Source organism: Natator depressus, chromosome 15 (genome assembly GCF_965152275.1).
Source record: "Natator depressus isolate rNatDep1 chromosome 15, rNatDep2.hap1, whole genome shotgun sequence".
NCBI classification, from domain to species: domain Eukaryota; kingdom Metazoa; phylum Chordata; order Testudines; family Cheloniidae; genus Natator; species Natator depressus.
In genome coordinates, this window is record NC_134248.1 from 12,299,788 (window position 1) to 12,315,380 (window position 15,593).

Sequence of the window (15,593 nt, forward strand, 5' to 3'; positions counted from 1 at the left end):
GTCATGCCTGACCAACCTGATTGCCTTCTATGATGAGATAAGTGGCTCTGTGGCTATGGGGAAAGCAGTGGACGTGATATAACTTGACTTTAGCAAAGCTTTTGCTACAGTCTTCCACAGTATTCTTGCCAGCAAGTTAAAAAAGTATGGATTGGATGAATGGACTATAAGGCGGACAGAAAGCTGGATAGATTGTCGGGCTCAGTGGGTAGTGATCAACGGCTCGATGTCTAGTTGACAGCCGGTATCAAGCGAAGTACCCCAGGGGTCGGTCCTGGGGCCGGTTTTGTTCAACATCTTTATTAATTATGTGAATGATGGGATGGATTGCACCCTCAGCAAGTTCGCAGATGACACTAAACTGGGGGGAGAGGTAGATACGCTGGAGGGTAGGGATAGGGTCCAGAGTGACCTAGACAAATTGGAGGATTGGACCAAAAGAAATCTGATGAGGTTCAACAAGGACAAGTGCAGAGTTCTGCACTTAAGACGGAAGAATCCCATGCACCGCTACAGAGTGGTGACTGACTGGCTAAGCAGCAGTTCTGCAGAAAAAGACCTGGGGATTACAGTGTACGAGAAGCTGGATATGAGTCAGCAGTGTGCCCTTGTTGCCAAGAAGGTTAACGGCATATTGGGCTGCATTAGTAGGAACATTGCCAGCAGATCGAGGGAAGTGATTATTCTCCTCTATTCAGCACTGGTGAGGCCACATCTGGAGTACTGCGTCCAGTTTTGGGCCCCCCACTACAGAAAGGATGTGGACAAATTGGAGGGAGTCCAGCAGAGGGCAACGAAAATGATCACGGGGCTAGGGCATGTGATTTATGAGAGGCTGAGGGAACTGGTCTTGTTTAGTCTGCAGAAGAGAAGAGTGAGGGGGGATTTGATTGCAGCCTTCGGGTTCCAAAGAGGATGGAGCTCGGTTGTTCTCAGTGGTGGCAGATGACAGAACAAGGAGCAATGGTCTCAAGTTGCAGTGGGGGAGGTCTAGGTTGGATATTAGGAAACACTATTTCACTAGAAGGGTGGTGAAGCTCTGGAACGGGTTACATAGGGAGGTGGTGGAATCTCCATCCTTAGGTTTTGAAGGCCTGGCTTGACAAAGCCCTTGCTGGGATGATTTAGTTGGTGTTGGTCCTGCTTTGAGCAGGGGTTTGGACTAGATGACCTCCTGAGGTCTCTTCCAACCCTAATCTTCTATGATTCTGTGAATGTGTCTCTGTTCTCTAGAGGGCTAACAAGGGCAGCAAGGTCATTGAGAGGTTGAAAAAGAAGCTGTCTGAGCAGGAATCCCTGCTGTTGCTGATGTCTCCCAACATGGCTTTCCGGGTTCACAACCGGAACGGCAAGGTAAGCTGCTCCACGGGTGTCTCTGGGGCCTTGCATACAGGACCGAGAATGAGGCACCAGGAGGACGTTTGTGTGCATGTGCGTGTCACAGTGCCCCACCCAAGGGAATCGGAGCTGCTCAAGCATTTGTCAGTTTGTAATTGTCTCGTTGTCCAGTGGCTGATCTGAAAATAGTCTCCAAGCTGCAGGTGTCCAGCCCATGCCACACTGAAGGCTACTTCGGCAACTTACTAGGAGCCCAAGGGTTAATTTGCATGTACATTTGCATTTTTTAAAATAAAATCAGAAATTTATCCCTCACCCTAGTATCTGCCTGTGCTTGGATCTAACCGGATAGGGGTGGGAACTGCATCACTTCCCCGGGACAAAGCCCTGCAACTGCTGCGCCGTAGCCTCATCCGTTAGTAAAGTTGCATGGGGAGGGTACTCATAGGTCTAATTTCATTGGCCCCCAACTGCTAACAGACTATGGAGATTCTCTCTCAGCTAGTAGGAGAGGCTCGTGGTGTTAGGTTTATCTCCAGCGCTGTATGTGTGGGGTTATCGGTGACTGTGGTATCTGCATGTATTCGGCAATGGATCGTTTCAAGATCTAGTCACCAGCATTTTCTTCAGCTCATTTCGAAGGCATTTTGGCATCTGCTTCCTTAGCCACACATCTGCCTAGTCTCCCATGGCACGCACTATTGGATGGCCTGGCCAGAGTAGACCGCAGTCATGGAACCTCATGCTGCCACAATCCCAGCTGCCATTAACAGGGTGGTCGTTTGAAGAAGCCCAGGCTGCAGGTGTCCTTGCTGGTGCTGAAGGCACGCTGCTGGGAGGGCGTTCACAGTGCCAGGGTCCCATCTGGCACTGCCAAAGCAGTGCTGGGAGGAAGCAGGCAGGTGTACTAGTGGGGTCTGGATCCAGTAACTCTCACTGGGAGGTGGCGGGTCAGAATGTCACGTTCCTTGTTCCCGTGTCTCTTCCTGCATAGAGTTACACATTCCTCATCTCATCGGACTACGAACGGGCAGAGTGGAGAGAGAACATCCGGGAGCAGCAGAAGAAATGTGAGTGTCACTTGACCAATCAGAGCCCTTGTCTTAGGGCATTCTAGGGACCATCCAACTGGGTGACCGCAGCACATATGCCCCTTCCCCCCCCCGCCCCCCCCAGGAGGAGGAGTCAGGAAAGGGATTGTCCAACCCTTCCCCTATCCCGGGGAGTTAGATAGAAGTGGGGAATGGCCCCCTGCCACAAGGAGGAGGAGATGCATGAATATCCAGGAGACAACGTGGATGCCTTTTCTTCTCATGCCCTGTCGCTGCAGTTGAAGCCAGTGGAGATGCTTTTGCTCCCAGCCCCTAGAAGTGAATGTCCAGGAGCAAGGGCACAGGGAGAGCTCTCCCCAGTGGAGTCATTTCTCCCATTGGCCTGCCAAAACCAGAGTCATCTGCCTTTCTGGGGCAGTGAAAGGCCCACCCCGTTCCCCTGGCCTTTGTCTGAAGGGGTTGCTTTATTTTTGGAAAGGGGTTGGCTATGGCTCTGCCAGGGGAGAAGAGTCTCTTTCATTCTGTGTGCAAGATCCAGAGACTATCCATAGAACAAGTGAGCCCCTGCATGTGACTGGGCTGAAGTATGGCCGGGGGTTTGTGCTTGAATAATGGTTCCTTCCAAACACAGAAATGCTCCCTTATGCCATCTGCTAACATTGCCCTGGAAGCTTCTGAAAGTACCCCCTGCCTGGGCTGGGGGGAGTGTCCATGGAGCTCGGAGCCCTGTGCAGATACCTTTCCCTCTCTGAATTTCCTTGACAGGCTTTAAAAGCTTTTCGCTCACATCCGTGGAGCTCCAGATGCTGACAAACTCTTGCGTCAAGCTTCAGACCGTCCACAACATCCCCCTCACCATCAATAAAGAAGGTGAGAGCGGTCGTCAGTGCCCTTGTGTGGACCAGCTGCAGTCATAACCCACCCCCTGCCTTTCCTTTACACCCCCTTGTCCTGCTCTTACCATTCCTTCTGGTCAGAGGCCTCAAGGCAGCTGTGAGTGGATGGTCTTGTAAAACAATCCCAATTCTGACTACACTTAAACCCTGAACAACCCAGCTCTGCTGCAGCTAGTTACTGTAGGAAGATTTGATTGCACAATCGCTGCCCCGAGAAGTTTGCTCTGGGTAGACAAGATGCAGCAAGCAGAGGGAGCAGGCAGGGGAGGGTCTGCTCAAAGGTTCCAGAGTTATTCAGTCCCACAGTATAATAAACAACCTGTGGAATGTTTGCAGTTCACTTTCTCTCCTCCTAGTTTCTCCCCCACTGCTCCTTTGACAATGAATTCCTGCCCATCCTCGGTGGCTTTACTCCGTCTCTCCCATTGTTATTGGGTGGATTCTCATATTATTTCAGTCATTACCATTCCTTTTACTTTCCCCCATCATTTAATGGACTGAAGTCCCTTCCCCTGTCCTCTTACCACTAACCCCTTAGCCATTGTACCCACAACAGCCCTGGCCACTAACCCCACTCCTTCCTCCTGGAGTACAGCCCCTCCGCTTCCCTGGCACACGTATGTCTGTGGGATTGTCTCTTTGGTATATTCTTTAGAATATGATTTTAAAACGAATGGGCTGGACATGAGAAAAAGGTGTAAAGTAGCCACAGCCCTGCCTATGACTGAGACAGGCGCAGGATTTTCAGATTGCATGTTTGTGGTGGGGGAGCCGCTCTGTTCCGTTGTGCTGTCTCCATCCTCATCAGCTGAAGGCATTAGTGTGAAATCATTTTAGCTGACTTGGTGAAATTCTTGGACTGCGTGTTTGACGGGGAGGGCATTTGTAATGAAATGATGGGTGCTGCTGCTGAGGCAGCAAAAATGTGAAATGAAGCAAACGTAGGGAGGCAAAATGTCTGAGATGCTGGGAGCACGTATCTGCTGGTTCTCAGTGAGTAGATTTGCAGAGGAGTGGTGCATGTCAGTTAGTGTGATGGTGAGTTTGCAGATATGAGTCCAGCATTCAGAAATGCAGCCTGTACATAATCACTGTGTATCATATGGTCTTCTCTGTAAGAGATCGGGGCGTAGGCAGTCTGGCCTACTGGTTGTTAGTGGGCTGATGTCATGGAGCCAAGGGCTGGCCACAAGACGGTAGTTGACAAGCAGGGATCAGAGTCAGTGCAAGAACTGAAATAAGTAGGCAAGAGTCCTGGTCAGAGTCAGGCCAGGGTCAGAGACTCAGGGTCAGGAGTAGTTACCAGGCTGGAGTCAGGAGGCAAGAGTCAGTGGCAGGCCAGAGTCGGAGACCAAAGATCAGACAGCGGAGCAAGGTCTGGAGCTGCGGCAGCCAGAATTCTGCATGCTTACCCAGGCAACTTCTTGGATCACCTCCAGGGTTAAGTAGTAACCGTGGGCCAATCAGAAGGCTGCAGGGTATTGTTGCTCTGAACGCTTTGGGTGGCACTTCCTGCAGCACCTAATCTCCACAGTGCTCCTAGGTTGCAGCTCTGCATGGTGTCCTGGTGGTGATGGGGGAATGTCAGCTGCCCCAGGCTCCAGTCCCGCAGATCCTTACAATCTCTGACTCTTAATGCCAGGCCAATGCTTAAAGGGATGCCAGCAATTTAAGACTCATGCTTCTATCTGAAAAGTTTTACCTACTGTGGTTACAAGTAACGGCTAAGATCAGTGTCGCTGACAAATTAGAGAGAAAATCCTCGACCGAGAGAGAAGAAAAGCTGAGTCGGACCTACGTTTTTCCTAACTCTGCCACTGACTGGCTGGGTTACTTTGGGCAAATTCCTTCGCTGCTCTGTGCCTGTTTCCTCTGCAATGCTTACCAGTCTCGCCTATTTAGATGAGAAGTTCTTTGAGGCAGGGACTCTCGCTTACTCTGTAGAGTGCCCAGCTCACTGGGGCCCTGATCTCACTTAGGACCAGCAGGTGCTGCTCTAATATAAATAATAATACTTTTCAGTTTTCCTTTGTGCAGTTGACAGCCCTCTGTGGATAGTCATTTTCACTGCTTACCCGTATAGTCAGTTGGTTTCTTCTGTTGTTTGGGTCTTTTGCAGCAACACTGGGGGAGATGAAAAATTTAAAAATAATGAAGTGTGATTGTAAAAGCTCCAGAATTGTCAAGAGGACTCTGGGACAGGAGCGGTACCTCGAGCAAATTACAACTCCTTTCTAAAAAAAGCTGACTAGATGTCATGTTCCTGCTACCAGTATTAGACACTTCATCTTCCACCCTGCAATCTCTGTGATGTAAATCTCCTCCCAGTGTTTTCCTCTTTGCCACCTCTGTGAAGCTGAACTAAAATCTCTTGGGTCTTTTGTACAGATGATGAATCGCCCGGGCTTTATGGATTCCTGAACGTCATTGTTCATTCTGCCACGGGGTTCAAGCAGAGCACAAGTGAGTGGCAGATCTGTGATGTGCAAGTGGGGGTCTGTTAGGGCCAAAGGACAGGAATGGGGTACTCTGGGCGCGGAGATGTCAGTTTGGGGATACAGGGTTTGGTGAGGAGAATCAGTTTGGGTGATTGGGAGTGGGAGATTAGTGTACATTTGGGGGATGCTGACTAGCTTTTTGTAGCAATAAAAACTCTCAAATAGATCAGGCTCCAACACTAATCATTTCACTCTTACCCTGTTTTCTGTCATTTTTCTTACCATATGTGCTGCTTACCCAACTGTTTATGGGTAACTCGGCTCTTGCTCCCTCATTGCCCATTTTCCAACCCTGTTTGATCCTGCAGTGAAATGTCAAGGCTCAGTCTCTGACCCCACAGTAACAATGTCCATGGTAATAAACACTGGATTAGGAATTCACTGGAGGATCAAGCAGGAGGCAAAGCTGAGCAGTGTGGGGTGTGGAGAGAGTCCTTGTTAAAATACACACACGCTTTCTGCAGCAGCTAAGGTAACTCAGGAAGATCCCAATCCAATTTCCATTGAAGTCAGTGGGGTCTTCCTGTGGGCTTTGCTGAGCGTTGGAATGGACCCTAACTTCCAGGGTGCACACACTTCTCTCTGTGTAACTGCACACAAAAAGAAGTCTAAGAAAAGAGGAGACAAAGTGCCCTTTCTACTAAGTGACACAAATGCACCTTCTGGGCTGAATTGAGGATTCTGTAATCAATGTGTGCCAGGGCCTCTCTATGCTAAGGACACTTACGCTGCTGTGGTTACATCAGCATAATTACACCCATGCTACGTAGGTGAAAACCCAAGGTGTAGACCCATTGCACAGTGTAATACAGGCCATGCACCAGCCCAGGGTAAGCTGCACTATGCCACCCATCTACACGGAGGGTTTGCCCTGGTGTAGCTACACTGGTTCCAGTGTCCTCAGCATAGAGAGGCCTTTAGATGAGAGACAATCTAGGAAGCAGTGGTTATAGAAAAAGGTTATGTTAATCTTAACAAAGCCTCTGATTCTATGTCTCCCCCACAGACCTGTACTGCACGTTGGAGGTGGATTCCTTTGGATATTTTGTGAACAAAGCTAAGACCAGAGTTTACAGGGACACTACAGAGCCCAATTGGAATGAGGTGGGTATGGATAGCTCTTCCTGTGATTTATCAGCCATGTTGGGCCTTGTTTATCCCCTTGAGGCAGAACATTTGCAAATGAAGAGGATGTTTGGTTTGCAATCTGTACTGCATGAACTGGACCCTTCTCACATGTGCAGCACACCTGAAAGCACAGTCTGCAGGGTTCCTGTCATTTCCTCTGGGCTCTTACCATTTGTAGGAGATTTTAATCTTGGAGACTCACTGATGAAATGAATGTCTCAGCAGCAGATGCACTTTGCATGATCAGCCAGCTGATTGCACAGCCTTTATTTGTGTGTGTGTGTCTGTGTCTGTGTATTTTTTTTAAAGTAGCTGTGGAAATACATTGAATAAGGAAGTATTTTTCGAAGGAGAGGGTACAGTTATAAATTTAGCTTTCAGCCTCCACCTTCTTTATAGCAGGCTTATTTTAAACCTAGTGAAGTGTAATTAAACACAAGAAATATGGGACCATCTATTTCTTTCAGTGGTGCACCACTACAACATATTGAAACTTGACCAAGGGACCAAGCATCTTTCATGCTCGCCTCCAAAGTGCCCCCCAAATGGACTCAATACTGTTCTGCTCGACCTCTCTTTGAGACCCACTCCATTAGATGAAAGATCTTTGTCAGTCACTTGAGTGGTCCCTTCAGATTGATGTCAGTGAGGCTATACAGAGTCAAATATCCAGAAGACACTATCTCCTTGTTAACTAATTGCTGCTCTTCTTCTCCTCTCCCTTCCCCTTGCTGCAGGAGTTTGAGATTGAGCTGGAGGGCTCACAGACCCTACGGATTTTGTGCTATGAAAAATGCTATAACAAAACCAAGCTCACCAAAGAAGATGGAGAGATCACAGATCGAATCATGGGAAAAGGCCAGATCCAGGTGGGGCTGCCCTTATCCATTCCGAAGCCCTGCGCTAGGATAAACAGTGGAGCTTTTGATTCCTGGAGCTCCTTTGTCTCTTGGAGAACGCACCGAATGCTGGAAGTCTGGCAGCCAGGTTGAGGATGCTTTGAGACACCGCTGGGAGGTTAAATGTGTTACTGGCCTTTTTTATACTCCTCTGGCCCCAACGGTGGTGGCGTTCTGCAGGGGGTTTATTGTTGGAGATAATTGGGGGATTCATCTTCTGACCTGTCTCAAATCCTCCCTGGAGAGAATTCATGGTCACAACTTGAAGTCACTCGGCCTATGTGCTCCATTTGCACAGGGAAAGAGAAAGTGAGGGGAGTGGCTCTGTGTGCGAGACATGGGATGGCCTCTATCAGTCCCCTAATAAATCAGTCCAGAGAAAATGCTGTCTGCCCTAAAGTACATGCCGTGAGTGTATTGACGTGATGGTAAAACCAAGCAGGACTCTGACAACAGCCATGTTCAGAACTTTGTGTCCATGACAACAGGGTACATCTAAGATTTAAATGGGCTGTTTGACCTCTCCTTCATTCAGCATGTAACATTTCTGTGTTTTGCAAGCACCAGAGGGTTGGAGAGATGATGGGTTGGCAGCAAAAGGGGCTGATGCTCCCAGAGAATTGAGTGGCGGTGGCCTAAAGTTCTGGACATTAAGTTTCTGGCAAAGATCCCAGCTGTTGCAGGATGGGGACTGGTTGAACGTGTTGTATTATTCCCTCTCCTCCTCCAAATCTCTTCCCTTCTGTTCTGAAGCCCCAGTGACATGCCTGGACAGTTGTCCTGAGTATGATATTTGTTTGCGTTAGAACATAAGCTGTTCAAGGCATGTACCCTGTCTGTGCACGTGTTCTGTAAAGCGTCCTGTATGCTTACGGCACTCTATGAAATAACTACCAGTACTCTTCACCCATTTCTGTCCGTTTCCTCACCACTTCCTCGGCACCGCTTTCTTGGACAGCTGAGTGGTAACTGCACAGGCCTTGTCCTCCTGTTTCCAAAGGAAATAGTCCTACAGATCCATATCTGTTATATCAGTATAACTGCGTCGATCTGGGGTGTAAAAAATCCCACCCCCAACACCGCCCCCATCCCCACCCAGGTGTAGACAGCATTATGTTGGCGGGAGAGCTTCTCCTATTGACATAGCTGCCACCTCTTGCGGAGCTGGATTAACTATGCTGATGGGAGACGCTCTCCCATTGGGGTAGGAGCGTCTTCAGTGAAGCGCTGCAGCAGCGTTTTAAGTATAGACCTGCCCTTAGTCCCTTTCCCAGACCTGAAGACGAGCTCTGAGTAGCTCAAAAGCATGTTTGTCTCACCAACAGAAGTTGATCCAATAAAAGATATTACCTCCCACACCTTGTCTCCCGCATAGCACAGTCAGGCTAACAGGGACTGGTTACTTCCCTTGGGGCTGTGCTGACTGATGCTCAAAGTTTCAGCCCTGAAGCTCTTAATTCTGCTTTCATCAGTGCACCCCCAAGTCACCAAACCCTGGATTTTCCAAAGGTTTCAGGTAGAGCTGGTTTAAAAAAAAAATTCTTTAAAACTTTTTTGGACAAAAAATGGCTTTTCGGTGAAACAGACATTTTCACAAAAACCTCATTTTTTTGCTAAATTTTTCCATTTTTTCATAATTGAAAAAACAAAATTGTTTTGGGTTAAACTTCTCAGTTTTCAATCAGGAAAACAAAACAAACAAAAATAAAAATAATTAAAATTGGTTTTGGGGATTTTCGTTTTTGGACAAAAACCTGAACGTTTTTAAGGAAATATTTCAATAAAATAATTTTTGACCGGCTCTAAAGTCAGGTTTCCACTGTAGCCCTAAATATAAACAATCTCCCACCTTTGCATGTTTTACTGGATTTTTTTTTCCCCTAATTTTACAAAGAAACCCTTCTGTCACATTTCTGAACAGGCTGAAATTAGGCCAGGTCAGGCTGTCCTTAATTCTCAGGAACGTCTGTCTCATCACAGTATTTATTTTCAGGACTATTGTGTAGTTCAAAAAAAAGAAAAGAGGAAAAAAAGCAGTCCTAAAAATAACCACACTGCTGAGATCTGTGTTGATAAGAATTGTTACAGGCCGATTTATTTTTTTAAGAGGCCACTGAACGCTCCTTTTTAAAATCAGGAAATACTTCTAATATAACAAAAAACCTGGGGATAAACTGGTGGGAATTCTAACTAGTGATGTCCGCATTTGCTCCTTTTGCTATTTTGAATATTTGTTTTCTTTCAAGACTTTTCCAGAGGCTTTTGGTTTGTGCCGTTTTTTCACTTAATAGCCTCTGGGGCTTTGTGGTGTTGTCATTATCCAGGCCAAAGTCTGCCCTGGGTTAAGATGAACACCATTCTATGGGTTTCAGAGTAGTAGCCGTGTTAGTCTGTATTCGCAAAAAGAAAAGGAGTACTTGTGGCACCTTAGAGACTAACCAATTTATTTGAGCATAAGCTTTTGTGAGCTACAGCTCACTTCATCAGATGCATTCAGTGGAAAATACCCATTCTATGGAAGCCAATGGGAGTGGGGTGAGCTTTTCCACGGGCTCATTGAGCCTAACCTAGCCTCCCAGAACAGTCAGAGTCACATCCACATCCTCCCTCTGCAAAAACTAGGAAAACATTTATTTTGGCTAAAACCACCGTGTATTAGGAACCATTTATTAGAAACCATTTATTATTATTGTAAATCGGTGACTTCCCACTGCTGGGATTTGTGAATCACCAAACTCCGTGTTGCAGAGACAAAGACAATGAGTCTAGGAGACCAGGACTGTGTTTGCTGTGAAAAGTTTATTAGCTCTGTCTGTTGCATAATGGAAGAGGAGGAAGGAAGGCTCTAAATTGGTCCATGTGTGCAGAAAATTGTGGAGGCTTCCAGGAACGGGCAGCAGTTTAATGGCTCCCATTGCTCATATGTTCCTTTCCTATGGAAAGTTTTACCTACCTCTTTTACATCCACATTTATTATTGTTTGTAGACTCCAAATTTCCCCACGTTTTTATGAGCCTCAGAACTTTATTGTGAGTGTGCTGCTTGTGAACCTAGCAGTAAAATCCCCCTCCTAGGGCCCCTTCTCCCTGTCGTAGGAAGGGCAGCAAGCTGAAGGGCTCTTTAACACCCTGTGTATGCACAGACATGCCTACCTACCATGTCCGATGCACTGATAAATGAAGTGAAGACAGAAGATGGGCTTCTGCAGCATTTCTCAAAAGCAGCCACTGTGGCCGCTTGCAGCCACAGCCTCCTGGGCAGTAATGGGAGACGGGGGGCAAAGCAGTGGTCCCTCCCACAGGGCCACCAGCAGGGGTTGGACCCTGCCCCCCTCTGGAGAGACAAATGCTGGAGGAGCAGGTTTCAGAGTAACAGCTGTGTTAGTCTGTATTCGAAAAAAGAAAAGGAGTACTTGTGGCACCTTAGAGACTAAACAATTTATTTGAGCAGGCAGCTAGTGAGTTCCCCACCTTCCTGGGGAGAGGAGGGCCAGGCTCCAGCAGCAGGCTCTGGGGTGGCAGGCAGCAGGCTCTGGCCACGGGGCTCCAACCCCCAGCTGCGGGGCTCTCCCATCGCCCCTGGCCCCCGCTGTCTCCGCCAGCCCATTGTTTTTTCCCCTGCTTGCCCCCTACCGACCTCCTCATCCAAGGCTTAATTTGTCCCTTGGCTTGCCAGGACTAAGTAAGTCTTCTGCTGTGAAAAGTGATATTTGTATGCCTGTTAATATCACTTTTCACAGCAGCAGACTTACTTGCTAGCAAGTCTTTTTAAAAAAGCAAAAGAAACAACAACAAAAAATACAAGAACCTGCAGAGCATCTTATTTGTGTTTCTTTTCTGTTTAGGGCCAGTAAAGAATAGAGACAACTGCATTATTTTTATTATTGAGTCTTCAAAACGTTTCAGTAAATTACAGTGATTTGGCTGTGTATATGTGCATATGTATTTATTTTTCCTAAAGTTAATTAAGTATTTTAGGAAAAATTTGTCAGCGCAGCCACCAGCACTTAGAGGCCACCAAAAAATTTGTTGTGAGAACCCTTGTTCTAGGGCACAGTGCAGGGATACGGGGGGGGGGGGGGGGGGGGTTCAGGATATTGTTTTGTATTACCATAGCAGGGAACTCCTGGTTTAGTTACATGGAGACTATCAGCTCCACTCATCTCTAGCTAAGATTTTTTTCCTCTCCATTGGGCCCTTTTGCCCTCTGGATTTTGCCCTTCTCCGTCTGGCAGACTCATTTCCCTGTGTCTCTAGCTCTGCAGGAATTAACATGGAAGCCTTTTGTTTACTCTTCTGACTGCATCCGGGTGAGTGAGGATGTCAGCGTAAATATGCCCAGCCCTGGGATAGGCTGCAAGAGTGAACTGACGCTGTGTACTATGATCCTGCTCCTAAAGCCAGTACAGTTCTGAACAACAGTCCTTTTCTCTGCATGAGCAGTTCAGACAAGCCCAACCCTCTTTCCCCCCAAAACAGTGCTGGAAAATCAGGGGGTGGTGGTGGGAAGGAGGATGTGACCTTAGAGCACAAATATTCTGATGCCCTAATAGCAGTTCGCCAATATTCCTCTGTTGCCATGCAAGACCATCACCCCTATCTGTTCCGTTATCTGGGCTGGCTTGTAGAATTGCACGGGCTATCTCCCTTCCTCTTTCTGTTATTTAGACCTACAGATACATGTTTTTCATGCAAAACTTACAGTCACAGGCTGCAGCCCCCAAGATCCACCTCCAAAACCATTTCCACACTCGAGTTAATTTAAGAAGCTTGGCCATGCGGAACAGCATCCTAGCAATGAAAAGAGGGTAGAAATGAAGAAAGCTCTGGGTCATGCCCAAAGGGCACTGGGGGAAGGATTAACATGTCAGTGGAGAGCTCTAGGAAGAATGGGTCCAGGCAGGACTGGGTGCTTCCAGAAGTAACAAGCCACAGACAATAGTTTCCCACTGGTTACAGTTAGAAACCTCTGGAGTGTGAAACTGCCATGTAAATTCAATAAAGGGAGGAAGTAATATGAATAAATAACATAAAATGCACTTCCTGAAAGGAGGCGTTTCTTGTTTCCTCCGCTTCCGTCGATTCCTCTTTCTCTCAGTCCTTCCTTTTTCCCTTTATGTATCTTTCCTTTGCTCTTTCTCTGAAAAGCCAGTGCACTCTGTGATGGGTTACTGAGCCAGACCAGAGCCTTTTCTCCTTAGTCCCTGGCTTACCTTCCCCACCACCCCGTTTCCTGCTGTCCCTCTGCCACATGCCTTTTCCCCCTACATTCCTAATTTGGGTCTCTTCTTGTGCCTGACCCATGAGGTGCTAAGTGCCCTCAGCTCCCGTTTCCACCACCTTCTCCTCCTCCTTGTCATCATCATTTTTACTTAAATGGGTGCCAAGGCTCCTCAACTGCTTCTGGGCCAAGGTCCTTCCTGCAGAAATCCCTGTTGTGCTGAGCTGGTTTATGCTGTTGTGATCTGTGCAGGCTTTAGAGAGGAATTTGCTTGGCTCATTTGCGTTTCACTTGATAGCTCACCACAAGGGAACACCAAGGAACAGGCAGCTGTGAAACTCAGCAGGGCCAACAGAGCAGTTCTGTTCACACTGCAGCTGAATGTTTGCTAGTAACAGCAGAGTTTAAAGGTGGTCCTGGCCTGGTTTCCCTGAGCAATGAAGAGAACTATGCTAGCCAGACTCTGTTATAGACTGTCTTCCCTACCTCATAGGAGGGAGTCTGTGGCAGGTCTGTCCTTGTCCTCTTTGGTTGTGGAAACACGCCAGACACAAGCTTTAACTGATTCAGGAGATGCATGGAGAGATCCCTGGGTATTAAACCAAGTTGAATGAAACTGGTACACAGTCTGAAATCATGGAGGAGGCAGCCTTCTCTCAGAGCCCTCCCCAGCCTTCTGTAACACGCTCAGACTGACAGCATCGTTGTGGCCTAGTTCGCTTAGAGCAGTTGTCCTCTGTGGGGGCACATCATCTGCAGATTTTGTTCTCTTCCTGGATGTTCCATTTTCCAGGTCATTGATCAATAAATCAGACCTAAAGCCAGTCAATGTGACCCCCCTGCTTGTCAGCACCCCCCTCTGTGCTGAAGTGTCTCACTCACTAGCACCTTTTGTCTTCATCCTCCAGCCAGCGCCCTGTCTGCTCCAGCTGCCCTTTCCCCACGCTGGAGGTCAGCTGTCTGCACAGGCCAGTATTGCAGGCTTGCTCAAAGCTCTGCTTGCCCTTGGCTCTGTTATTTCCTCCTGTGTTGTTAGGCCTGATCTTCCTGTCTTGCTCAGCAGCGCCGAGTGGTTTTTTCAGGTCTCATTCTTTTATTTGTTTATCCCAATAGCACTTTAACCTTGATTATATAATATACAGGGATGGCACTTACCACCTGACCTTGAATTTCTCATGCACCTTCCTCCCAGCTTCCTCTCCATTGAGTACACACTGTTCTGTTTGGAGAGGTTCCAGCCTGGGGGGAGTAGAAGTTCTTCCAATCCAGAGTTCGGGATTGGGGGAGCAGGTGTTCAAGTGGGGGGTGGAGGAAGGGACAGGCAGCAGAAGCTATTATGTCAGCCTTCAGCAGGCACCAAGGCTCACTCATAGTCATCCATCTGGCTGTTGCTTCCAAAGAGTACTTGCCTGAGGACGCTGACAGTCCTAACCAGCCATATGGCATGTCCTCTGGAGACAACAAACAAGAATGCAGTTGGCTTGTGCTTTGAAACATCTGTTGACTTGCATTCATCTTGCCAGACTGGTGTGAGTTAGTAATTGTGAGCCTGAACTCCACTGATAATGGAGGAAAGTCTAACTGGGGCCTGCTGGTACCACCCATCTTGTAGCTTCTCTTGTAAAAGTTCGGAACACCCAGGCCCACTCTGAGTGCTAGCACCCAACTCTCTCTTGCCCCCTCCCCCCCACAAACTTAGCTACTGCTTCTAGGTTATGAATACCAACCATTGTAAGATGCAGGGCAAAAAACATCCTGGTCAGAGAGCCTCGGCCTTATTCATCATGGGAGAGATCACCAGAAGGGCCATTTCAGCAGAGTCCTTAGTGAAAGGCCATTGCAGTTGGCTGGGCTCAGCTGTGCTGCATAGGAAACCAAACGTTTCAGAACTGGTTTCCTCCTGAGCCTGGGAAGAGAATGTGCTTGTTGAAAAAAACCTCTCAGACTGCAAAATTCTTCCAGCTTGGAAACTGTTGTGGTGTGGGTGGGAACAACGTAGATTGTGGCTGCCTGGCAGTAACTTGGCCAGCCTGACAGGAGGAGGCGGGCCTTCAGGAAGAAGTCTCCTCAAAAACCTCCTGGCTAAGTGTAGAGTCTGGGATTGCTGAAGTAACAGTGACTTGGCACAACTGGCCTTGTTAACTTCAGACACAGTGCAGCCACGATGTGGGAACTGCTAGTTACCAACTACACTATGCAAGGGATCTTCAGATATTTCTACCAGAGCTGCACCTATCGGAGCCGGGCAGATTCGACCGGGAAACACACACATGACGGCAACACCACATTGTGGACTCACGTCCGAAACAAAGTACGCAGAGAAAAGGTGGGCTTGACTCTCTCTCCTCCTCCTCTTATCTGGGGTCTCTGAAACATAGGAGAAGGAGAAGCTTTTCTTTCTGGGGTTTCATGTGTGTAACTGACAGCAGCATTTTGCCCTGTGTGTTGAGAGCTGGAAGTGGGGATTAGGCTTCGGAAAGGGAGAGGCTGAACATACTCGGTAGAGTCAAGGATACTGTGGGTTGCATTACCCCTGCTCGTCTAGCATTCGTCCTCCGCTGT

General features: G+C 47.9%; 1 protein-coding gene across 2 annotated transcripts in view; it reads left to right on the plus strand.

Moving 5' to 3' along the window:
- Nucleotides 1–15,593, plus strand: part of BCR (BCR activator of RhoGEF and GTPase) — a 130,253-nt gene that overhangs the window by 95,214 nt on the left and 19,446 nt on the right. The window contains exons 11-16 of one of the 2 annotated variants that reach the window (XM_074972824.1): nt 1,234–1,353; nt 2,333–2,408; nt 3,156–3,260; nt 5,675–5,749; nt 6,791–6,888; nt 7,650–7,781. In XM_074972824.1, coding sequence (XP_074828925.1) covers nt 1,234–1,353; nt 2,333–2,408; nt 3,156–3,260; nt 5,675–5,749; nt 6,791–6,888; nt 7,650–7,781 — 606 coding nt within the window. Of the gene's footprint in view, nt 1–1,233; nt 1,354–2,332; nt 2,409–3,155; nt 3,261–5,674; nt 5,750–6,790; nt 6,889–7,649; nt 7,782–15,100; nt 15,358–15,593 lie in introns of those variants that run through there. The other variant, XM_074972825.1, reaches the window with a different exon arrangement.